The sequence below is a fragment of the Symphalangus syndactylus genome, chromosome 24, assembly GCF_028878055.3.
Source record: "Symphalangus syndactylus isolate Jambi chromosome 24, NHGRI_mSymSyn1-v2.1_pri, whole genome shotgun sequence".
NCBI classification, from domain to species: domain Eukaryota; kingdom Metazoa; phylum Chordata; class Mammalia; order Primates; family Hylobatidae; genus Symphalangus; species Symphalangus syndactylus.
The window spans coordinates 42578225-42602542 of record NC_072446.2 but is presented as its reverse complement, the minus strand read 5'-3'; the positions used below and the strand labels follow the sequence as shown (position 1 = coordinate 42602542).

At 51.9% G+C, this 24318-nt stretch overlaps 2 protein-coding genes and 1 long non-coding RNA gene across 19 annotated transcripts in view; 1 reads left to right on the top strand and 2 right to left on the bottom strand.

The window, feature by feature from the left end:
* LOC129474144 (uncharacterized) overlaps window positions 1-2712 on the bottom strand; it is a 53591-nt gene extending 50879 nt beyond the window's left edge. For all 4 annotated transcript variants that reach the window (XR_010119523.1, XR_008654459.2, XR_010119521.1 and 1 more), the window contains exon 1: window positions 2529-2712. This is a non-coding gene — a long non-coding RNA (uncharacterized lncRNA). The remainder of the gene's footprint in view (window positions 1-2528) is intronic.
* Window positions 1-18183, top strand: part of SDCBP2 (syndecan binding protein 2) — a 51290-nt gene extending 33107 nt beyond the window's left edge. For 2 of the 4 annotated variants that reach the window (XM_055265088.2, XM_055265089.2), the window contains exons 2-9: window positions 7834-7906; window positions 8610-8679; window positions 9855-9955; window positions 14697-14855; window positions 15433-15608; window positions 15687-15858; window positions 17273-17364; window positions 17659-18183. In XM_055265088.2, coding sequence (XP_055121063.2) covers window positions 7853-7906; window positions 8610-8679; window positions 9855-9955; window positions 14697-14855; window positions 15433-15608; window positions 15687-15858; window positions 17273-17364; window positions 17659-17713 — 879 coding nt within the window. In that variant the 5' untranslated portion in view covers window positions 7834-7852 and the 3' untranslated portion in view covers window positions 17714-18183. Of the gene's footprint in view, window positions 1-2209; window positions 2466-2696; window positions 3000-7833; window positions 7907-8609; window positions 8680-9854; window positions 9956-14696; window positions 14856-15432; window positions 15609-15686; window positions 15859-17272; window positions 17365-17658 lie in introns of those variants that run through there. The other 2 variants (XM_055265086.2, XM_055265087.2) reach the window with 2 other exon arrangements.
* A 637-nt stretch (window positions 18184-18820) lies between these two features.
* Window positions 18821-24318, bottom strand: part of SNPH (syntaphilin) — a 41946-nt gene continuing 36448 nt past the window's right edge. For all 11 annotated transcript variants that reach the window (XM_055265481.2, XM_055265471.2, XM_055265475.2 and 8 more), the window contains one exon: window positions 18821-23280. In XM_055265481.2, the coding sequence (XP_055121456.2) occupies window positions 22101-23280 (1180 nt within the window). In that variant the 3' untranslated portion in view covers window positions 18821-22100. The remainder of the gene's footprint in view (window positions 23281-24318) is intronic.

Genomic DNA, 24318 nt, shown 5'->3' with positions numbered 1-24318 from the left:
ATGTCACCCCACCCAGCCAGCAAGGCTTCTGAACTTCCTGACACGACCCTCCATCCAGCTCTTTCTCTCCAGTGCCTCCCACCATCTAACACAGCACACAAAGTCACAGAGCCTATTTATCCAGCTCTTCCCCCAAAGACAGTACATTTGGGGACCAATTCTTCTTTCCTTCACTGCTGATACCTAGAACAGTACTCAAACTTAGTAGATGCTGAATAAGCATTGAAACAATGAATAAACAGCTTTTACTGAATGCCTATTATGTGCTAGGTACTGTGCTAAATGCTTTCCATATACACCTTATCTCTTTTTAAAAATCTTTCAGTCTCCAGACAACTGTGATGCAACTATTGTTATCCAGATTACAAAGGAAGAAATGACATTCAAAGGGGATTCGCCTATGCTGTGCTCTCACAAGTCAGAAGCAGTCAGTCCGAACCCTGCCCTGCCTGGGCCGGGGTTCAGGCGTGTCTGCTTGGGGAATTCACAGCTTTTCTCCAGCACGCAGTGCAGCCCTGAGAGGAGGAGCGGGGGTACATGCTGGTGGCCTAGCAACAGCTTCTTCTATTCAGACTCACCATATCCCTGGGCTAATTTGGCCTTCCAGGAGCTATTCCTCTAACACTCTAACCCACGCTTCCCTCCCGCGCACTGTCTTGTAAAGGATGGATGAGCTGTCCACAGGAACGAGTGGGAGTCCCATCACTTCAGCTCTTTGGAACAAAGTGTTCCAAAGAGTGTTCTCACTCTAAGTTCAAAGATGGGGGCTGAAGTCCCCTTGTCAGCCCTGTTGATCTCCGAAGCCCAACTATTGGTTTGTTGTGGGTGTTTTTATTGCTTATAATATCAAAAAGTACAGAAGCTCAGGGATGGAAATCTGGAAAGGGCTGTGGGAGAGGAAAATTCCTTTGGGAGAGAGGGGTTAGGTGGGTTCTTTTCCTTTCAGAGGAGCCAATTACTTGTGGGAAGCCCTCAGCACAGAAGTGAGCAAACTTCCACTGTCAGATTATAGGAGCCAGGCAGCCTTTCAATCTAACTCGTTAGGGCCATGGTTTCTCTCCCTTTCCAGGCCCAGGTTATTCTTCGAAAGACTTTCTACTTATTGACTGCAAACACAGACAGGCATGGGAAGAAAGACTGTATATTTAGGATATCAGGCTTTCTCTTCTCTCTAGAATGCCTGCTTTCCACTCCTTTCAGAAATAGTAATGGGACGCCTGTTGTGTGCCAGGCCCTGTGCTCAGCACGGGGGTTAACAAATGAGTGACATTTCCTGACCAGTGAGAGAGATGAGCAAACAAACACAGCACAGTGGAAATCCAACCCAGGAAATGCAGAAGGCCTTGCTCATAGTAGGTGATTAATAAACACTTGTGGAATATATGATGAAGAGGCAAATATAACAAATGCTGTCGTCTAGGGAAGGGAGGCTTGCCAATCTCCATGAGTACATGTCGGGGAAAGCTTTGAATTGGAGGAAGAGTTCACAACAAGGAAAAGAGAGAAGGCATGAATGACTCTTAACACAGAGGGAATAGCACCTGCAAAAGCATGGAGGCATGAACTAGCAGGCTGAGTTTTAGGACTCAACCTGAAGTAGTCTGGAATAAATGAACTTCATGATGAGTGTGCAGAAGAATGAGGTGGTGAGAATAGAAACATTACCAGAAGTCAAGTCACAGAGATTTGAGGGCAAGAACCAGGTATGGCTTCAGAAGGGAAAGGGAGGAGCTGAGGATAACTCCCAGATTTCTGACACAGCCCATGGGTGGATTTAGTGGGACTGCTGTGGAGGCGTGGCACAGCTGGGGAAAATCATGAGTCCAGTTTGGATAATCTGCGAGGTAAACGGGATCCAGAAGGCAACTGGACTCTCAGGCCTGGGCCTCCCTGTCCCTGGAATAGCACACTCTCTTCCCACTTGAACATCCATCCTACACGGCCAGTCAAGGTCTTCTTCCTTCCTCCAGGAGACCTTCCTGATTGCCCTAGCCTTCCTCCTATACGCCAGATCCAACTGCCTGAGTCCCTCATAACAGGCTTTCGGTCTGATTTTGCTGTGGGAACTGATCTGCCCGGCCAAGCCAAGAACCCTTCCCTAGGCAGCAGAAGCCCAATCACTCAGTCACTGGTGGGTGGGACCCGGGGTGAATCTGCGTAGAGTGGGGCGGGGCATTTTTAGCTCAACACTGGGTCAGAAGTCACGGCCAGACAGGAAACGGGTGAGAAAGGGTGGGAGGAAGGGTGACGTCACAATTGGTAGGAAATACCTTGGGACTTGACGCTTCCGAAACCAAAGGGAGAGCAAAAGCAGCCGGGAGCGCGTGGGCCGACCTGGCTCTCCTCCCTTCCCACGGCTGCCTTAGTACAGAATCTTATAAGTCCTCCTCCTTCGGAGGCTACAAATGGTGTTCCGAGGCCAGGGGAGTTTAAAGCTCGATTTCACCCGCGTAGCCTCCAATCCGGTAAAGAGGGGCCGCGGAGCCCGACCGAGCCTTCCCTTCCTATCCCTTACTCTGCTGCTTTACCTGATCTATTTTTGTGGATGCCGGCGCCAGCTACAGGCGCCCGGAGAAAGCACGAGGCCGGGTGGGCTCCAGTAACCCAAGCGGCAAGGAGGCCGCCATTTTCCACTCCGCAGCCGCTAGGGATCGTGGGAGTCACCCCTAACCGCGCCCGGGCCCGGGTGGGCGAAACGCATGCGCTGTAGAAGTTGCCGCGTCACTTGGCGGGGTTTCTGCGCAGGCGCCGTAGCCCATAGCAACCGCCGTAACCTGTAGCAACCGGAAGATGTCGCTTCCGGCTGGTTTGAGGCTGCGAAGAGGGTTGTAGTCGTTTCGAGATCATGGAACGATGTGACAGATGGGAAACTGAGGCTGGGGTGGAGGCAGGCCCTAGGGACCGTTGCGTTGGACCTCTCCTGTGGCGCGGTGGATGGAGTTTGTGGCTCGTGGCTCCTGTTTCCCAAAGCAGGAAATTGAGGCCGAGAGAAGGGACAGGTTCGTCCTGAGGCTGCAGCCTAGGTGATGGTTCCCCGGGTAAAAAATCAATATGATGCCCTTTCTTTATAAAGGAGAAGGCAGGGAAATGAAGTAATTTCTAATAAAAGAATATGCATTTCACTTTGTAAAAGCTGAGGCTGGCTTACACCCGATCATGCTTGTACCCAACTTAGGAGTCAGCTTAGATTTACTAGAAGACAATATTCAGCTGAATTTTGCCAACAGTTTATATCTGACATCTTGAGTCAAAGGCTAAATATATTTATATAAAAGCGTGGAGTCACTGTAACAGCTACACATGCGCACAGACGTGGGCATGCTGTTCGGGTGACTCACCCGTGGTGAGCAGGGTGGGCAGTGATTTTCCAGAATGGTGAGCAAAGTGTAACTCCCCACAATCAACCTGATGTATGCATTTCCAGACAATCTAGTGTGTATTAAAACTAGGGAAAAATTCATTGTGGTTGTATACACAACCAATTATAACAGATTTTTTGCTTACTTGAAGGTTTGGCAGGATATCTGAAAGCTGTCTGGGACAGGACCAGTTGTTATGGTGACTGTAATGGACTGTCCCATCCATTACAGGAGTTTCATATCCCTGCTCCCCCCGACAGGGATATGACTGTCCCCTCAGTCTTGTGACACCGAAAAATGCCCACATATAGATCGAGACTATCCTGGCTAACACGGTGAAACCCCGTCTCTACTAAAAATACAAAAAATTAGCCGGGCGCGGTGGCGGGCGCCTGTAGTCCCAGCTACTCGGGAGGCTGAGGCAGGAGAATGGCGTGAACCCGGGAGGCGGAGCTTGCAGTGAGCCGAGATCGCGCCACTGCACTCCGGCCTGGGCGAAAGAGCGAGACTCTGTCTCAAAAAAAAAAAAAAAAAAAAAAAAAGCCCACATAAATTTCCAATCTGTTCCTTGGAAAACCACTGATTTATTCACTCAAATAATTTTTGCTAGCATACGTGAGCTGGGCAGTGTCGTGGTGGGGAATGATCGTGTGTGAACGGGAGAGAGCTCCTGCCCTTATGAGTGAGGTCCAGTGTAAGGAAATACCCAGATATTAATCACGTAATATGATAAATAGCTTGGCAACAAGGGCAGTACAGGTCAGGGGTGGAATACACGGGAAGACCCAGCCAGGCAGCCTGGGTATCACGCAGCCTGGAAAAGCCAAGCAGAGAAGTAGCATCTGAACTGAGCCTTGAAGGAACATCACACTAAAGAGGATGATGTGCAAAGCAGAGGGACCAGCACGCCTGACACACAGTGGACACTCAAATGTTTTGAATGATTGAATGAAGCACAGCATGTTCGCTGGCAGGGAACCATTCCCCACTATATTGTGAGCTGCTACAAGGCAGGGGATACAGTATGCCTTCTCTATCCCCAGGTTTCGCATCCATGGATCCAACCAACTGTAGACAGAAAATATTTAAAAATAAAAAAATAAAAATACAACAAAAAATTCAAATAAAAATAAAATATAACTTTGTTTAGCATTTACATTGTATTAGGTATTGTAAGTAATCTAGAGATGATTTAAAGTATACAGAAGAATGTGCATAAGTTATATGCAAATATTATGCCACTTTATGTAAGGGACGCAAGCAACTGTGGATGTTGGTATCCAAGGGTTGGGGAGTGAGGGTCCTGGAACCTAGCCCAAGGAAAGACTGTTTTCTCACTTCCCCACATCCCAGCACTGAGATGGGACCCAGAGAAGGTGGCAGTGGTGAAAGGGTCTCAGACACAGAAAAAGGGTTATGTGATCTGGCCTGGGAGTGATTTCCAGGAAATGAATCTCTGACTCCCTCCTCTCCCAGGGGACAGCTGACAAAAATATAAGTGCTCTACTGCTTAAATGTTAGGAAAATCAGGGCAGGAGTGGCTGCTTATTTTCACATCTGCTGTTCATGCATGGTCCTGGTGGCAGGTCATGATTTGGCAGATGATAGCTGCTGAGGACTGTCCCAAGATTAAAAATCTCATAGCATGTGTACACAGCAGAGAAGGCCATAAGCAAAGGGGTCTCTTCCCCCAGGTGGTCTAAAGGAAGTCAGAGCCAGACTCCCTCCCCTCCTAGGAAATTCCTGTCCTGTTGGGATGGTCATTTCTACCCCAAAGGCCAGGCTAGGGCAAGGGTCTGGAACTGGCTGCCTCCAGGAACCAAGCAGGCAACGTAAATCAGTGAAGAGCTGATGGGCACTTGGGGAAACAGGAAAGCACGTACAGCCCCATTTACGAGGGAGGCTGTGACTCAGCCGGGCTGAGTGTTGCCATGCACTATTCCAGCTCTTGCCTTGCCAAATGTTTATATTTTTTCAATACAAGTAAGAAGTGACGAATTTTATATTTCCAGATTTTTAAATATTGGCACTAGTTCAGATTTTAAAAACAAAAGGCTTGGCATAGCGGCTCACGCCTGTAATCCCAACACTTTGGGAGACCGAAGCGGGCAAATTGCTTGAGCCCAGGAGTTCAAGACCAGCTTGCGCAACATGCTGAAACCCTGTCTCTACAAAAAATACAAAAATTAACCAGGTGTGGTGGCTTGCACCTATATCCCAGCTACTTGGCAAGCTGAGGTGGGAGGATGGCTTCAGCCCGGGAGTTAGAGATTGCAGTGAGCCAAGATCGTGCCACTATACTCCAGCTTTGGCAACAGAGTGAGACTCTGTCTCAAAATAATAATAAAACAGGACTGTGAGAGGCACATTTGGGACTTCTGGTCCTTGTTTCACCCAGGAAGGTGGATGTTCTTAGGATACTAGAGCTTTACTTTATAAGGAGAAAAGTGGAAGCCCAGGTAGAATGCGTTGCTTCTGGCAATATTATTGAGCTAGCCTCCATGCTAAGGGTTAGAGGCTTCACGGCAAATGAGAAGCCCCTGTTCCTGCCATCTTGGAACTCCTAAGGAGGTAGACAGACAAGTAAAGAGGCAATCACAGAAGTGGTGAATACTCAACAGGAGTAGGACATGGAGCAGGGGCTAAGGGGAGCACAAATCAAAGCAGGATTCCTGTAAGAGGAGCTCGCTGATCTGAGACTTGAAAATTATTAGGAGTTGGCCAAGCAAGGAACAGGGAGAGGAGGGGTATTCCAGATAGAAGGAATAACACATGCAAAAGAGACAGGAGGGAATCACATTCAAGGACGTGAAAGTAGCTCATTGTGGCTGGAGCTGAAAGTAGCAGCTGAAAAGACATAAGGCAAGAAATGAAGCTGGAGAGGTAGACAAGGGTTGCAAACAAATATCTATTGGGACTTGGCACCAGCGATTACAATGGTCTGGGTGTAACAGCCAACAGAGGATGGTGGACTGGGTCACACTGGAGTCTGCTGCTACTCAATTGTAGCTACTCTGCTACAGCCTAGGGTTGCCAAAGCTTCCTGTTTTTCAGGAGCAGTGGGAAATTCGATTATTAAATCCAGTACCTTCAGCTTTGTGTTTAAGCTGCCAATCTGAACGTTTACAGTACTCCACAAGGTCAAATAAAAACTATTTCCATCTGGCCCTGGGCCCACCAGTTCCAATCTCTGGTGGAATCGTGAAGGCCCTGTGAGCCACTTTAAAGAGAGTACATTCCCAAGGCAGGAGAGCCACTGAGGGGCTTTCAGCCAGGGCATGACATCCCAAGTGTGTACACAAAGGGCCTGGTGGCTGCTGTCTGGAGAGCAGCAGGAGGGCAAGAGGGGAGGCAACAGCATGTTTGGAGGGTGTTGTGGCACCTGGAGAGGGCCAAGGAGATGATGGGGACCTGCACAACATGGGATGTGGGAGAGATGGGATTTGATGACAGATAAGAAGGGATAGTGGGGGTGGGGCCAAGGATGACACAGGGGTCAAGGCAGCAGGTGCAGAGGGAGGAGAAGGAGCAGTGATGGATGAGGATGACCTCGGTGCACCTGTGGTGACTCAGGGAGGTGCCCAGCGGATCTGTTCCTGGGAAGCCTGGAGTCACATCACTCAGGCACAGGACCCTCAGTTTCCTGCGCCACCAGCGGGCATTCCTTTATCATGTGTACCTGTCACATGTTCGTTCAGTGGGGTGAATAGGACACACCTTGACCCCTCAGAACTGCAGTCAGGACAAGTGGTGAGTTCAGGCAAAAGGCTGGCCCAGTGCTGTCCCGGAGGGCAGGGTCCTGGATGGGAGGGGCAGTGACCGTATTGCCTGGGAGCCAGTGGAGGCATGTCCCACAGGAACCGAGGGTGACAAGGAGGTTGGGCAGGGGCTCCAGTTGGAGTGGACTGCCTCAGCGAAGCCTGGAGGTGTGACAGAGCCAGTGGTTAGTGGGTAAAGGGAAGGAACCCAGAAAGGCAGACTGCTCCTTCCCCACATTTCATCAGGAAGGGAATAAAACATTTCTTGAGAGATCATCATTCCTTTCACTTTCTCTGGGCACCTTGCTCAGAGGTCCTGCTGATTCTCCCTGGGACAATGAGAAGGTGTTTAGTAAATAAGTGCTCATGGTGCCTCTCCACCCGCCCCCCATTCCCTCCTCCCTCTGGAGCAGTGCCATGTTGAATGTCTAAGTTCTGCTACAGTTTGTGTGAGAGTCTTTATAAATTTCCTACTGGTCTTACTTCATTGTGGCCAAGATTAAAAGTTGACAGTGAGGCTGGAGATGGGTAGAATACAGCAGAGTTCAAATATCAAGAGGGGATTGGGGCGGAGATCAGGGAGGGATTTTAAGTGCCCTGCTGCCTTTCTGTTTGAATATTAAGTTCCAACCCACTTGCTGTTGCGGATGTCTGTGCCTCCTTTCAAGGGGGCATCATCTGCATCCTTATCCTTCCCCACCCTCTGCACTCTGCAGGGTGTTCTGAGAATCAGCCATGTCATCCCTGTACCCATCTCTAGAGGACCTAAAAGTGGACCAAGCCATTCAGGTAAGTCGCCAGGCCCCACTGGCCTGGACTCCCTGAAAGGGACTTTGGGGATTACCCTGGAAGGTGCTGGGTATTGGGGCCACTTGGAGATTCCCGTAGGCCTCAGGGCATGTAGGTCTCCACTGCAGGGGCTGCTGGGCAGAGAAGACATCCAGGGGGCAATGCCAATGGCGTTACAGCAAGAATGGAAAAGACCAAGCAGCGCACGCATACCTCTCTCATGCCCGCTCTGTCCTGCCCAGGCCCAGCTCTCCCTCCCTCCAGGATGGGCGGGCCCCATGCTCTAAGGCAGGCTTTTAGAGGAAACAAGACTAGTGGGCATAGGCATTGGTCTGCTCAGCCCCCAGAAGCCCCCTTCTTCCTCCATCCCAGCACTCTGTGGTTCCAGTGGGTTTTGAGAAATTGAGACTTTTCAGCTGAGAACTTGGTTGGGAGATGGGCCTTGATGTTCTGCCTGTTGCAGGCAGTAAATGGGTTGTGACATAGGGTGGGTCACAGTCCCCCAGAGCTTCCTCCCAGGAAAAGACACATCTGCAGAGGCCACGTTTACGTGATCTTGAGCCCTGAGGGTTGGTGGACACTCCCCCCACACCCCAGGCCCACTCACACTCCGAATGCACAGACCCTGGCCTCATGGAACTCCAGGCTCTGGAGTTCCTGGGGTCCTGGCCACAGCTGACCAGTGCTCCCTGCTCCTCCCCAGGCCCAGGCCAGAGCCTCACCCAAGATGCCAGCCCTGCCAGTCCAGGCAGCAGCCATTTCCCCACCACCAGGTGAGTGAGCTGGGATGAGGGGCTCTTGGGTGCCAAGTCCTTTCAGGGAAGAGGTCATCAGGGAAGCTTGGCAATGCCAAAGGTATGGGAGGCTCCAGGGTTAAGGACTGAACATGGTGGGAGGAGAGGACCAGGCTTCCAGTTGCCACCCACCTCTTACTGCCTGGGTGACCTGGGCTGAGTCACCTCACCTCCCAGAGCCCGTGCCCATGCTGTTCCCCTCCCTCCTTGACTGCTTGGCGAACCCCTGTTTATCCTTCCAAACCCAGCTCAAGTTAGGGAAGCTGTGGCTTCTCTGATGCCCCCAGCAAGGCTACCTTGAGAATGTGATATCATTTGTGGGGCCTTTGTCTATATAAACGACTTGAGTCACCTCAAATCAGCATTTCAGCACCATTCTGGTGATCCGATCTCATGTGACCCCAGGAATGAAATACCACACTTGTCAGACTTCCTTGCTGGAACTGTGGCTGGCCTGGGGTGGGGGCAGGTGGGGGAGAAGTGGACGGCAGATGGCGGCTTAAAGAGACCAGGGGCCAGAACCCCACTTGCCTTATTCAGCTCAGGCTTCCGTAACAAAATACCATAGGCTGGATGGCTTCAACAGCAGAAATGTATATTCCCACAGCTCTGGAGGCTGGAAGCCCAAGATCAAGGTTCTGGCCAGTTCAGTTTCTGGTGAGGGCTCCTTTCCTGGCTTGCAGATGGCCACCCTCTGGCTGAGTCCTTACATGGCCTTTCCTCAGTGCACTTGCTAAAGAGAGAGAGAGAGAGAGAACGAGAACACGAGAGAGATACAGCATGAGAGTGCATGCATGAACCCTCTGTTTTCTCTTCTTATAAGGACACAAATCCTTATAAGAAGGGATTAGGACCCTGCCAGTCCTGGTGGGAACCATTCGCTGAGGGATGCAGAGGTTTCTGGGTGTCAAATAAAGTCAGTGGAGTTGAATAGCAAAGTGGTGCATGAGAACTCGGTGTCCCACCCTGCACCTGGGCCCTCCGAGGAGCGTTCACCAGTGAGTGTTCCTGGGGATACCCTGCAGTCTTGGAAATAAACACCATTCCCAGGCTCCATTTCTTAATAAAAATGAGCAGCCACAGGGGAGCCAGGCAGGTATAGGGAAGCACATGTCTTCGAATAACACATTTATTCTTCCTTCTTTCCCTATCAGTTTTGTACCCAAACTTGGCAGAACTGGAAAATTATATGGGTCTTTCCCTCTCCAGCCAAGAAGTCCAGCAGAGCCTGCTTCAGATTCCGGAGGGTGACAGTGTATGTATTTGGCTTCTGCCTGCTGCAGGCACAGAACCTCCCAATCCTCCCTCTTTCCTGGTCTTGCCATTTCAACAGATCTTCTTTCTTTCTGTGTTTGGACCTCCCCTCTCCCCAGCACTCTGGTGGCTCTGTTTCTCGATGGCACCATTCATTTTGAGGCTTCATGAAAACCACTGTGGGCTTTCATGGTTTCAGATCTTCCCACAAGCCTTGGGGCTGGAGAACCAGGGCTTGCCCTTTGATCTTGGGCCTGAGCTGGATGAGAAGGGAGGTCATTAAGCCCAGCGTGAACCTGGGGGCATCAAAAGCAGGGCTGCCTGCATGGATAAGCAGAGCCGAGAGGGCAGGAGCTCGTCACCCAGCTCTGGTCCCCAAATTAAACAACATGGCTTCGGGGAGCAAAAGACACCATCACAGAAATATATGCTACTGAAAACATATTTACGCGTAGAACCAGTCCCCACCTAAGCCCCTTGCCAGTTAGCTCTAGTATCCCTGCGTCCCACCTGTCAGTCTTCCTGCAAGGCTCATCCTGAGCCAATGAAACTGAAAGTACAAACTGCAAAGTTTTCTAAGGCTGGGGAATTTCATGAAGTTGATGGATATGATGATAGAGAACTGTCACAGACACATACAAAGCCACTGCCAAAACAAGGATCTGACAGGAGAAAATCCACAAGGATGAGGCCATATGGGACCCTGAGAAGAACTGATGGCACCCTGGGGTGTTTCTCCACAGTGGCCCCCGTTCATGGTCGTGCTGTGAAAGGCAGACATGAAGCAAAGAAGGTCCTTCTGTAGGCAGCCCCACTGTCATCACTCTTTGTTCCTATAATTAAGATATAAATGCATTCAACCTTAGTTTTGATAAAATATAAGATGATGAATACATTTTTATAATTTAAAATTTTGTATGTCTTTTAACTTTTTATTGTTAAACAGTAGATTCCCAGGAAGATGCAAAGTGAGTACAGAGAAGTTGTTAGTACCCTTCACCCAGTTTCTTCAATGGTTACGTTTTCCATAGCTGTAGTACACTATCAAAACCAGGAGTCTTACGCGGGTACAGTGTGTCTCTAGTTCTATGTCATTTCATCAGTGTGTAGATTCATGTAACCAATACCGCAATCTATACAGAACTAGTTCATCACCACAACCACCTCCCTCCCAGGCTGCTTCTGTATAGTCATGCCTACCTGCTCGCCACCCTCCCTAATCCCTGGCATCCAGCCCTCTGTTTTCCATCTCTATAATTTTGTCATTTCAGAATGTTATATAAGTGGAATCATGCAGTATGTGACCCTTTGAGGTTGGCTTTTTTCACTCAGCACGGTACCCTCTAGATCCATCCAGGCCATTGTGTGTGTCAATAATAGTTCATTCCTTTTTACTGCTGAGTAGTATTCCACGATGTGAATGTACCAGGGTTTGTTTAACCTGTTGAAGAATAGCTAAGTTGTTTCCAGTTTTTGGCGGTTATGAACAAAGTTATTCTTATACAGGTTTTTGTATAGACATAACGTTTTCATTTCTCTAGGATAAATGCCCAAAGTGCAATTGCTGGGCTGTATGACAAATGTATGTTTAAATTTTTTAAAGAAACTGCCACCAGGTGTGGTGGCACATGCCTGCAATCCCAGTACTTTGGGAGGCTGAGACAGATGGATCACTTGAGCCCAGAAGTTCGAGACCAGCCTGGGCAGCAGGGTGAAATCCTATCTCTACAAAAAAATACAATAATTAGCCAGGTATGGTGGCTTGTGCCTGTAGTCCCAGCTACTCAGGAGGCTGAGGCAGGAGGATTGCTTGAGCCCAGGAGGTGGAAGCTGCAGTGAGCCAAGATCACACCACTGCACTCCAGCCTGGGTGACAGAGAGAGACCCTGTCTCAAGAAGAAACTGCCAAACTATTTCCTGGAGTGGCTGTACCATTTTACTTTGCTGTGAGCAATACATGAGTGCTCCAGTTTCTTCATGTCTTCACCATAATTTGGTGTTATTACTATTTTATATTTTAGCCACTATGATAGGTGTAGTGATGGCTCATCATGGTCTTAATTTGCATTTCCCTGACACCTGATGATGTGGACCATCTTTTCGTGTGCTTATTACCATCTGTATATTCTTTTTGGTAAAATGTTTCTTCATATATTTTACTCATTTTCTAAATGGCTTGTTTTCTTCTTGTTTTTTGAGACAGGGTCTCGCTCTATTGTCCAGGCTGCAGTGCAGTGGTGCAATCACAGGTCACTGCAGCCTCCACCTCCCAGGTCAGGTGATCCACCCACCTCAGCCTCCCGAGTAGCTGGGACCACGGGTGCACACCATCATGCCCAGCTAATTTTCTCTTATTATTGTTATTTTTATTTTTTGTAGAGACAAGGTCTTGCTATGTTGGCCAGGCTGGGGCTTGTTTGTAGTGTTTTGGGAGTTCTTTATATATTCTAAAGTCCTTTGTCAGATATGTGGTTTATATTTTCTCTCAGTCTGTAGCTTAACAGTTCTGAATTTTGATGAGGTCCAGTTTATTGATTTTTTTTCTTTTGTGGCTCATAATTTGTAAATAAATATTTAACAAGCCCTAAGTCAGAAAGATTTTCTCCTTCGTGTTCTTCTAAAATGGTTATAGTTTTATGTTTTGCGTTTACATTTATGATTGAATTTGAGTTAATTTTTTTGTAAGGAGTTAGGTTTCAGTCAAAGTTCATATTTTTGCCATGGTTGCACCATTTGCTTTTTTTGTTGTTTTGTTTGTTTGTTTGTTTTGAGATAGGGTTTTACTCTGTCACCCAGGCTGGAGTGCAGTGACATGATCTTGGCTCAGTGCAACCTCCACCGCCCGGGCTCAAGTGATCCTCCCATCTCAGCCTCCTGAGTATCTGGGACCACAGGCATGTTCCAGCACTCCTGGCCAATTTTTGTATTTTTGTAGAGATGAGGTTTCACCCTGTTGCCCAGGCTGGTCTTGAACTCCTGACCTCAGCTGATCTCCCCGTGTTGGCCTCCCAAAGTGCTGAGATTACAGGCATGAGCCACTGCGCCCAGCCAACACCATTTGTTGAAAGCACTCTTGCAAAAAGCACTTGACTTTACTCATTTGAGGCTATTTCTGGATTTTCTACTTTGTTCCACCGATACTTGTCTATCCCTTCACCAATACCACACTGTCTTGATTATTGTAGCTATATAATAAGTCTTGAAATTTGGTAGTGATTCCTCTCGCTATTCTTTTTGTCAGAATTGTTTTAGCTGTTCTAAATTCCTTTGTCTTTTCATATGAAGTTTAGATTAACCTTGCCTGGATCTGCAAAACATCTTGTAGAGAGATTTTAATAGAAATGGTGTTATATCTGCATATCAATTTGGCGACAATTGACAGCTTTACTAATTCTTTCAACCCGTGAATACAGAGAATCTTCCATTTATTTAGGTCTTCTTTGATATCTTTTATCAATATTTTGTCATTTTCAGCATACAATTTCTGTATGTGTTTTGTTAGATTTACACGTATTTCTTTTTGTTGTTCTTATTTTTAAGTTTTGTTTTGTTTTTGTTTTTAATAGAGATGGGAGTCTTGCTTTGTTGCCCATGCTGGTCTTGAACTCCTGGCCTCAAGTAATCCTCCGGCCTTGGTCTCCCAAAATGCTGGGATTACAGGAGTGAGCCACTGAGCTCGGCCTCTTTTTTTTTTGAGTGATTGTAAGTGGTATTGTATTGTATTTCTTTTCTTTTTTTTTTTTTGAGGTGCAGTCTTGCTCTGTCACCTAGGCTGGACTGAGCAGTGGCTCAGTCTTGGCTCACTGCGACCTCTACCTCCTAGGTTCATGTAATTCTCCTACCTCAGCCACCTGAGTAGCAGGGACTACAGGTGCTTGCCACCAGCCCAGCCAATTTTTGTGTTTTTAGTAGAGAGGAGGTTTCAACAGTTGCCCAGGCTGGTCTTGAACTCCTGAGCTCAAGTGATCCACCTCGGCCTCGGCCTCCCAAAGTGCTGGGACTACAGGCATGAGCCACCACGCCCAGCCTGGTGTTGTATTTTAAATTTCAGTTTACCTGTGTTCGTTGTTAGTATACAGAAGTACAATTGAATCTTATATGTTAATTTTGTATCCCAGGACCTTGCTAAACTCTTTTATTTGATCTAGGAGTTTATTTGCAGATTCTTTGGGATTTTCTAGTAGACCATCATGCCATCTATAAATAGGGACCGTTTTATTTCTTCTCTTCTGATCTGTGTGACCCCCCCCCCCCCGCCCTTTTCTTGCCTGCTGTGCTGGCTAGGTCTTCCAGGACCATCTTTAACAGTGTTGGGAGAGGGAAGTTCTTTGCCTTTTTCTGCATCATTAATTTTTATATTTTTACATTTTTTAAGACAAAAATCCAGTCCTTTTATCCCCTGCTGCTCATTATTTACTGTGACTTTTTCTATTTTAAGTGGGTTTTAAAGGAGTCTTTTCCTGATGCCAGTTTCCCTTGGAAAATGAAGGGCCTCTTCCTGTATCCGTGCCTCTTCTCTCCCCATTTCCCTGGCTTTTTAGGGTCATGGACTTTGACGCCCCCTAGTGGCCTCGTGGAGCCACGTCTCCTCTCGCCCCTAGGGGAGAAGTGTGGACTGGGGATGTGGTGGGACCCGGGGACGGCTCCATCCTCCTTTCCCCATCCCTACCCACACTCCAGTGCCTCCTGAGGCACAGGGTCCCCACGGGCCGGGCTGACCCCCTGCTCCCTGGTGTCTGCAGACAGCGGTCTCGGGCCCCGGGCCCGGCCAGATGGTGGCACCGGTATCCGGGTACAGCCTGGGCGTGCGGCGAGCGGAGATCAAGCCAGGGGTGCGCGAGATCCACCTGTGCAAGGACGAGCGCGGCAAGACCGGGCTGAGGCTGCGGAAGGTCGACCAGGTAGGGCGCAGGGGCTGGGTGGGAAGAGGAGCTCGAGCTGCACGCACTCTCCCGCCAGGCCTCAGAGCTCAGAGGTCCGGTCCACAGTAAGGAAGGTGCAGAGCGGGCCTCCTAACCACAGCGGCCAGGCTCTTGCCCCCAGTCCCTCCTCCCCGAGACCCGGGCGGGGCTGGTGCTGGGTTGCGCAGGGCCCTCTACCGGCCTCTCCGTGGGCTTCCGTCGCTCGGAGGAGCCTCACTTCCCCACCTGCCCTTCACTGCCCAGGGCATCTAGCTTCCAGGCGACGATGTAGACAGCGGACGCCAGGGAAGCCTATGCCTTCGTGAATGGTACAGTAGAGTGTTTCGGAGTGCAGCCCCAGGCCAGGGTTGAAATCCTGACTCACCTGCTTCCTAACTATGAGGCCTAGAGTGTTTCCTCCCCGGTAAATGGGGTAACCTTGGTGCCTGCCATGCAGAGCTGTGTCCCTGGCACCCTGTAGGCTCCTGGAGTATCAGGAGGAAAACAACAGCTTGGAAGAGGGATCTGTGCCTAGGGTGGGCCAGGGACGCTGACTCTGGGGCCCTGCCTCCCCCAGGGGCTCTTTGTGCAGTTGGTCCAGGCCAACACCCCCGCATCCCTTGTGGGGCTGCGCTTTGGGGACCAGATTCTGCAGATTGACGGGTGTGACTGTGCTGGGTGGAGCTCACACAAAGCCCATCAGGTGGTGAAGAAGGCATCAGGCGATAAGATTGTCATGGTGGTTCGGGACAGGTGAGTAGCCAGGCCCGGGCAGCCTCTGCGTCTGACCCCAGCCATGTCCCCAGGACAGCTCACTGTCCCTCCTGCCAGGCCGTTCCAGCGGACTGTCACCATGCACAAGGACAGCATGGGCCACGTCGGCTTCGTGATCAGGAAGGGGAAGATTGTCTCTCTGGTCAAAGGGAGTTCTGCAGCCCGCAACGGGCTCCTCACCAACCACTACGTGTGTGAGGTGGACGGGCAGAATGTTATCGGGCTGAAGGTAGGCTGGTGGCCGCGCCAGGGAGGGACTGCCGGGTGGTGGGAGGGCTCAGGTCTTTGAGCAGCTCGCTTACCCCACCTGAGCCTCAGCGTCCTCTTCCTAAGGTTGCTGTGAGGGTTCAGTAAGACGGTGTTCTTAGGGCTGGGTGCGGTGACTCACGTCTGTAATCCCAGTGCTTTGGGAGGCCAAAGCAGGAGGATCACTTAAGTCCAGGAGTATGAGACCAGTCTGGGCAATGTGAAACCCTCTTTCCACAAAAAAAACTAAAAAATTAGCCATGCGTGGTGGTGCACGCCTGTAGTCCTAGCTACTCAGGAGGCTGAGGTGGGAGGACTATTTGAGTCTGGGAGGTCAAGGATGCAGTGAGCTATGATCATGCCACTGCACTCCAGCCTGGGCAACAGAGAGAGACCCTGTCTCCAAAAAAAAAAAAAAGTGCTAGGCACATAGTAGGTGCTTAATAAATAATAGCTATTGCTGGCTGCACGGGCACCTCCTTGCTCTGTATGGCACTTTTTTGGCATAGTGGATCATGTTCAGTAGTAGGAATGTTTTAGATAATTGTTATTCAGAAATCCATAGAGTCATGAGGCTCTTCAGAACTGGGTTTGTCCCAGCCAGCCACACTTCTTGAGATCATTTGTCTTTTCAAAGTTTATTTCCACCTGTGGCCATCACTAGTCCTGTCTAGCACATCTTCTCACACTTATTTTCGAACAACCAAGAAAACACATAACCAGATTACATACATGTGTAAAGTAAAGGTCAATAGGCTCTGAGTAAGGGCCAGAGGCTCTTCTATGGCCACAATGTTAGTGTTTGGACTGCCTGGCACGCTTTGCATAGAGACTTTTAATTTCTTGTTCTTCCCATGATCTAAGTGGTGTTTGCAGGCCCATCTCTTTTTATCAAGCAAGCAAATGTAAGAGGATGTAAGAGGAGGAGGACCCTTATGGCCCTGGTGGCAGCAGGAGCCAGAGGGTGGATGGGTACGCCTAATACCTCCCCCAGGATGGGGAGGTATTTATGCTTTGAGGCCAGAACTCAAATGTGACTGTGGGCTTGGTGAGCCTCTGGGAGCCCTTGGAAGGGGGAGGAGAACCGCATTGATGAGGCCCTGTTATGCGTCAGGCTCACACCGCTGGCCTTCAAGCTGAGGGTGGGAAGAGGCATGCTCATTTGACCAAGGAGATCCTTAGGTGGGAGACTCATGTTCTCACTCAAGCAAGACCTTACCTGGGAGTCTGCTGGGACCCTCATCTGACAGGCTCGGGGTCCGAGGCAGCCCTACCCTGCAGTCAGGCATCAGTGGTGTCCTCTAGCAGTGGCCATGCTGATCCCTCCACAGAGGGGCCTGTAGAGTTGCCCCTGGTCCCCAATCCTTAGGGTGATCGCTTACTTGCCTCCTCTCTAGGACAAAAAGATCATGGAGATTCTGGCCACGGCTGGGAACGTTGTCACCCTGACCATCATCCCCAGTGTGATCTATGAGCACATGGTCAAAAGGTAAGGCTGCACCCCTCCTCACCCCTCCTCTGCCATCCCCCTCACCTCCTGGCCTCCCAGGTGCACCTGGCTCAGCCACCTCCACTTTCTCAGCGCTGACACAGGGCACACACTCAGCCAGCTCCATCCTCCCTTCCCCTCCCTCCAAGGTAGCTTGTGGCTTCTGGTGATTCAAAAGTCTTAGAACTGGGAGTGAAGGCCCACATGGGATGCACTGGCTCAGAAGGGGGTGGAGGTTGCTGGAGGGCAGAGAGAAGGAGCTGCCAACTTGGCCACCGTTGTTGCTGTATCCAGGTTGTCTCCAATCCTGCTCCGCCACACCATGGACCACTCCATCCCAGATGCCTGAAGCCACTGGAGGGCAGGGCGGGCTTCCCGCCCTCCTGCAGCAAAGGGCAACCACCCTCGGATGATGGGTTGCAGCCGGCCTGCTGCTTAAGGTGGGGGCTGCCATGAGGGGGGCGTGTCCAGGAGGGTGACCATGGGATGGCGTGGGTCTGTCGCTTATACACACAGGCCTCCTTGGAGCCTCAGACTCCAAGCTGGGCTGAGGCTCAGGCAGGGCCCACAGGCAGCCGATTCTCTTGTGCTGATTTAAATGCGGGACACAGAGGCAGGCTGTTTAAACACTGCTTAAAGTTGCAACTGGGCCCCTTTCAAGAAATTTTGCTCTACCAGGAAAACAGTCACACATTTTAAGAGAACAGAGCTACATTCTTTGTGAGAGCTTTTTCCTTGCCTCGACTTGCTCTTTGTCACAGACTGCATGAGTTGTCAGCCTTGACTATCTTTTGAATAAAGACCTGATTTTAAACAAAACCCTGTCCGCAAAGGTAATTGATTCCCCCAAAACTATCGAAAATAAAATAAAAAGGTAATTGAAAATTCTGGAATCCTTGGTCCCCTGACATGCCAGGGCTGGTTTCCTCTTAAACCGTGGTGAGACCAGGGCCTTTTCTACGCGTGGCCTCTGAGAGCCATGATTCGGCTCTGCCTCTGTTACGTGCCGCCTGCCAGCCTGGCGCGGGGATGACTGGAACTGGGGACAGGATGGAACTGTGGGGACGGGGTAGGACTGTGGGGCAGCGGGGCTGGCAGAGGGAGCACTGGCTTTGGGGCACCCCCCGTGTGACCGTGGCTGCTTCTGCTTCTGCAAAGTGGGCATGAGAAGCCACTTCAGGGGGTGTTGGGGAGGGTGAAACGCGATGTGCTCACGGTGCCCAGCAGGGTGTGCCATGTGGGGGCAGGGGGAGGTGGCTCCAGACCCTGAGCCTGACCCCAAGAGGGCAGTGGTGCCTCAGCCCCACGCAGCTCTCTGCTTCCCTGCACGTCAGAGATGATCGCTGCCTGTGTGGCTTTTTCCTGTGCGAGTGTTGTGACCCCTGCACTGGAGGAAGCCGGTCCCACTGCCCCACTTAGAGAAACCACCCAGTATAAAGAAAACAGGCCAAGGGGCTTGCTGTGTTTTCATGCTTTAATTCAGAGTTGTCTGCTGCAGGTAAAACTCTGTCTGAACAAAAGGACAAAGGAGACAAGAGTCAAGATCCCTCCCCACCTCCCCACTTCCCACATCCCCTGAATTCTTCGTGAAGGGGATGGCCTAATATGGGAGTGCACTGTGACCCGTTGGCATTGTCCCCTAGGTCAGAGAGGGGGTTGTGAGTTCTCTGGGCAGAGGCCCCTGGGTAGGCCTTGGCCCCAGAACCTTGCAGTTTGTCCCACCCCTCCCCAAAGTGCTGTAAGATAGCCTGCGCTTGTGGCAACTGGGAAGGGTGTGTCAGTGAGAAGCTAAGTGATCCCCTTGGGAGAAATCTACAATAAACTCCACTCAAGCCCAGCTCTCTATGCAGAGCCCGGGCCCCAGCGTCTGATTCCTGCCTGAACCTGGACTGGCCGGGCAGTAGGGTCACTCTGGCCCGAGCCTTAGAACTCAGAAGAAGCCACGTCTGGCAGCTAGGCTCCAGAATGTGGTTCCTGGGAACTCTGTTCCTCAGGACCTCATCAGCTCTGGCCAGACGCTGGGGAAAGGGGAGGCCCCAAAGATTTCTGTTTCAGAGGCTGAGGGCAGGAGGAAAAGGACGCAGCCCAACGGGAGGAGGTATTAGGCAGGAAGGAAAAGGGTCACTGTGGAGGGTGAGGCTCTCTCAGGGGGAGGCCCTGCCCCATCTTTGCCCTCCCAGCCCCATCTGTACCCTACCTCTTCAGGGCATGGCACCTGAGCAGCAGCTGCCGCACCTCCACCACCTGGAACCGCACAGGCAGCCTGCACCTTTGCATAGATGCGGGATCTGAGCACACACACACGCACTCCAGAGCTGGACCAAGGCCACCAGCCGCCACAGTCCCAGGGCCTGTCCCAGGGCTGAGTGGGGAGCTGCTCCCTCCACTGACAAGAAGAAAAGCCCATCGAAGGCCCCAGGAGAACCCCTGAAAGAGAGGACCCTCAACACTGTGGGCCAGGGCCCTCATGACCCACACCGGTGGTCTCAGGCCAGAACAGGAGTAGAGGGCTGCTGCTGGCTACACTCACCTCCTCCCCAGGCCTCAGGCCCAACCACAGTCCACTCCTCCACAGGTGGCTTCTCTAGCAGCAGAGACAGAGTAGACTGTGGCCCCAGCCCTGTCACATCCACCAAAACACAAGACACGATAGGAAGGCCACAGACGCAAGACACAGACAGGAGCAGGGGGGCTTGAAGCTTGACTAAATTCCAGTGGTGAAAAATAGAGAGATTTTATGTTGTCAAATATAGTTCATAGATTTCTTTTCTCGGCAAAGCTTTGACTATGTCTAAGGAGGACTACGCAGCTCCATGAGTGCGCGGCACAGGAGGCTGGGTCCGCAGCCAGTCCCGGCTTGGCTTTGGATTGGTTTTGTCCACTGCCCCCTCCGTGGCATGGCCACAGTGTCCTGCGCGGACAGCCCCAGCCAGGCCTCAGGCATCTGGGTTTGGTTTGGCTGGGCTGGGGCATATTCCACAAAGGTTGGCTGGTCTGAGGCCCTGACCAAGGCAGGGGGAGCTTTGGAGGCACAAAGCGTGTGGCAGAGGGGGCTCCTGCCCCGAGGGCTGGGCCAGCCGACCCCTCCCAGTGCATGCAGGTGCCCCGCCTCATGTGGAGGGCACCAAGCAGAAGGGCAGAGCCCATGAGTCAGGCAATGGCTGTTGGAGCATTGGGGTGAGGGCAAGCAACCTTGGCAGAGAACCAGTGTGGCCCTTAGGCCAGAGGGGCGAGTAAGACACATAGTCCCTCCAACCCTCAAGATGTGGGGCCTAGCCTCTGAAGAGTGGGTGGGACAACCACATGGGTTAACCCCTGTGGGGGAAGAGGAGTGAGTTTACTTGGTAAAATAATAATGGTAATAAGAATGTCAGCAGCGTGGCTGGGGGACTCAGTATGGTCCCGGGAAAAGAGTTGGGGCAGTGAACTTCCCAGGCCGACTGGCCTTGGGCTGGGAGCAGGGAGGCTGCAGGGCATCTGCCTGCTCTGCCATGCCCCTGTCTGGGAAACCTATCCCAGGACACCCCGCTTTGGCCTGGACGAACATCGTGGCTTCAGTACGCGCCATCCTGCGATTCATCCTGCCAGAATCCCCCACCCTCCTCCAGAGGCAGAGAGGTTTAAGGTTTAGGAACCCTCATCTCAGACAGCAAGCAACAACCTCACTGGAGACCCTTGGATGACTGAGAACCAACCCCAAAGTGAACATAGTGCAAAGCAGAAGTTGGGCCCAAGGGCCCCAGAGAAACTCGGGGCAAGTTTCTGGGGGCAGTCTTGGCCTCTGGCTTTTTCAACAAGCTGTGGGTTCCTGAGTCCAGCCCTGCCTCCCAGCCTGCAGATGAGATGGCCTCACCTTGGAAGGCTGGGGGAGCCCCCTTGGGCTTCTGCCCCTACCTCCTCTTTTTGTTCTGGTGGATTCTCCAGATGGGAGCTGGGACTCAGGCAGGCCCTCCTACCCCAGCACTGAGCTTGCCGGGCTTAGCTGCCTCACAGGAATAATGACTGACACACCCAGAAGTGCCAAGAGGAAAGGGATGACGGGAAGGCCTGGGATGAACAGACAGACACAGAACCCATACTGCCCTCTGCCACCTTGCGCCCAGCCCCGTCTCTCCTCCAGCCTGTGACCTTGACCGAGCTCCTGAGTCCCAAGGTGGGGAGCAGTCTGGGGAGGCTGGAACGCCGGCCGGCCCAGTGGTTCTGGCTTCTGCTCTGAGCCCTAGGTCAGTGATCTGCACTTCAGGCCATTGCTGCCTCCATTTGAGGAGAGAGTGCTGGCTCAGGAGCCTGGGCTGTGGGCAAGGTGGCTTGGAAGAGACAGCATGGAGTGAGCAGGGCACTGGACAGGACAGTGCAGGGCAGGGGCCTGTGGACAACTCAAGCCGGGCTTCCCCAGATGAAGACAGCCAGAGACTCCCTGAGCAGGGCTGGCCCTGTCTGAAGGGCCAGGGGGAGAGAGGGGCCGGGTTGGCCCTCGCTCCCTCCCCTCCCTGCAATTTGTCCAGCTGGTGTGCCTCCTGCCTTGGGTCCCCCTTCCCTGCTCTCCATCGAAGCTTTGGGATGTCTTTCTCCAACCCCTGCTCCTGCCACGAGACTGTTTTAACACCTTGAAAAAAAAAACAGTTCCACACCCAAAACTAAATAAATAAGACGATGCCCATGGGAGAAGGGAGGGGGGAACGGCATCCCTACAATCAGTGGTCAGGCTGCAGGCGCCGCTGCTGGAATGGGCTCCCTCAGAGCTGGGAGCCGCCGCCCGCTGAGCTGGGACTCGGCTGGCTCAGCGAGCGGCAGCTGATCCTGCGGATGGAGTGCAAGGCCACAGTGCAGCAGCCCCGCAGCAGGGAGCTGATGTTGTAGATGGGCTGGCCTTGGCGCCGCTGGGAGCGGCAAAGCCAGGCCACCGTAGGCACAGCTGGCACCACCACAGCCAGCAGATCCACGATGTAGTGGCGGCTCCAGTAGCTCTTGGGCTCCTTCTCAGCCACGGCAGCCTCCTCCTCCTCCTCCTCCATGGGGCACACCACGCTCACCGACTGGCCAGGGTTGGGGTTGGCACCAGGCCGCTGTGGGGTGGGTCCGCGGGTGATGGGCTCTGGGGCCTCTAGCTCGTCACCCACTGTCACCACCACTGCTGAGTTGGGGTCTCTGGGCCCTGGAGGGTGGGCATCCAGCTCTGGGCACCTGTCCCCTGACTCAGGGTCTGTCCCACAGACCTGGGCCTGGTTCACTTTCTCCAGGATGGTGTCAAGGTCAGGCTGGTACTGCACGAAGTCTGTCTGGATGGCACGCTCCTGCATGCAGCTGGCCTGCACACCAGCCTCCATGCCACACAGCAGCTTCTCATAGGTGTTGCTGGCGGGGAAGCGGGGGCCCAGGCCGAAGGAGCTGTGCAGCGAGGTCTCCTCGGTGCCACAGTCCACCCCCGACGACAGCAGGCTGCTGGCCTCCAGCACGTCCGTCCGGCTCAGTGTGTCATCGGCTGCTGCAAAGCCACTGTCTGCCCCATCCTCAGCAGAGCCGCTGGAGGGATCACCCGGCTGGCGGTCACCACAGACGGCTGGGTCACTCAGCTTGGTGTAGGTGGAGCTGCGGGTGAGGGAGCGGGCAGGGGACCCACCGGCTGACTCCCCGGTGCCATCCTCCTTGGCCATGCCATTCTGGGCCACCTCCATGCTGTGCAGCAGCGTCTCCAGCTTCTTGTTCTGGATGTTGATGTCCACGAAGTACTTCTGCAGCCCCTTGTCCTTGTCAATCAGGTTGTTCTTGACAGTGTCGATGACCTGCTTGAGCTGCTTGATCTCCTTTCGGGCCTCCTTCAGGGCCAGCTGGGCCTCCACGCGGTGGCACTCCTCCTCAATCCAGTCCTCCTGCATGCGTGACAGCTGCGTCTTCAGGTCATCAATCTCTGTGTCCCTGCGAGCCAAGGAGACACACACACGCTCACTGCCTGCCTGCCTGGTCTGTCACCGCCAAGTAAAGGCAGGAAGAGGACAATGTTGCCAAGCATGAAGGGCCCTGTGCTGCTGCGGCTCAGAACCCAAAACAGAAGGACAAACTCAACGCCTTTTTATTATAGTAGGGAGTGAGAGTGGCTGGGGAGAGGGGCTGAGGGGTGAAGACAGGAGAAGCCTCTGCCTGGAGAGAGAAGAAAGGTCGGGAGGAGACACCACTCGAATTCCCTCCTCCACCCCCCACCCCCAGAATTTAGATGACTCTCAACATTCAAATCCATCATCTAGAGAAGAGACTAGACAACAAAGATACTTATAAGTTTTGTAGCTACTGCTATAAAAACCTAATAAAATCTTAATGTGAAACAACAAAAACTAGGCAGAAAATCTCTGCTCTATAGAAAGTGATGTAGCCTCCTAGTACCCACTAAAGCAGGTTGCAGAAAGTTTCAGTGGAGGAATATTTGGCCAGAGACCCCTGGGGAGAGAAATGACAGCTTTCAATGTTGGAGGAGGCTGACGATTTTACATCATCCCTCACACAGAGCGATGAGAAGTGGTGGGTGGAACGAGGAGAGTGATGAGAACAGGGTGGCTCTCATCTATCCACGCTAGAAGTTTCTTCTTTGCATCTTTGTATCTCCTTGTATCTTGTATCTTAAAGAGGAAAGGCTGAAAAGATCAACGAGAAAGGCACAGAGTTACTCCTGAGCGACGGGAGCAAGCACCAGGTGAACAAGACAGTCGGCAGACTCTTGTCCAGAAATGCTCAGGCTTTTCAAATTCCTGAGTCATAGATGAATCCAGGGGTGCAAGGGGAGGGAGGTAAGTTAGAAAAATATGCCATCAGGTCTAGAGGTAAAACCAGAGTGAGACAGAATGGCGACTGATTAACACTAGTGAGGAAGAAGGAAAATCATCCAGGAGACGTCAAACCCTGTCCCGGGCATTCTCACTCACTTCCTAGTGGCAGCCCACATGAGCCCCCTCAGCCTAAACC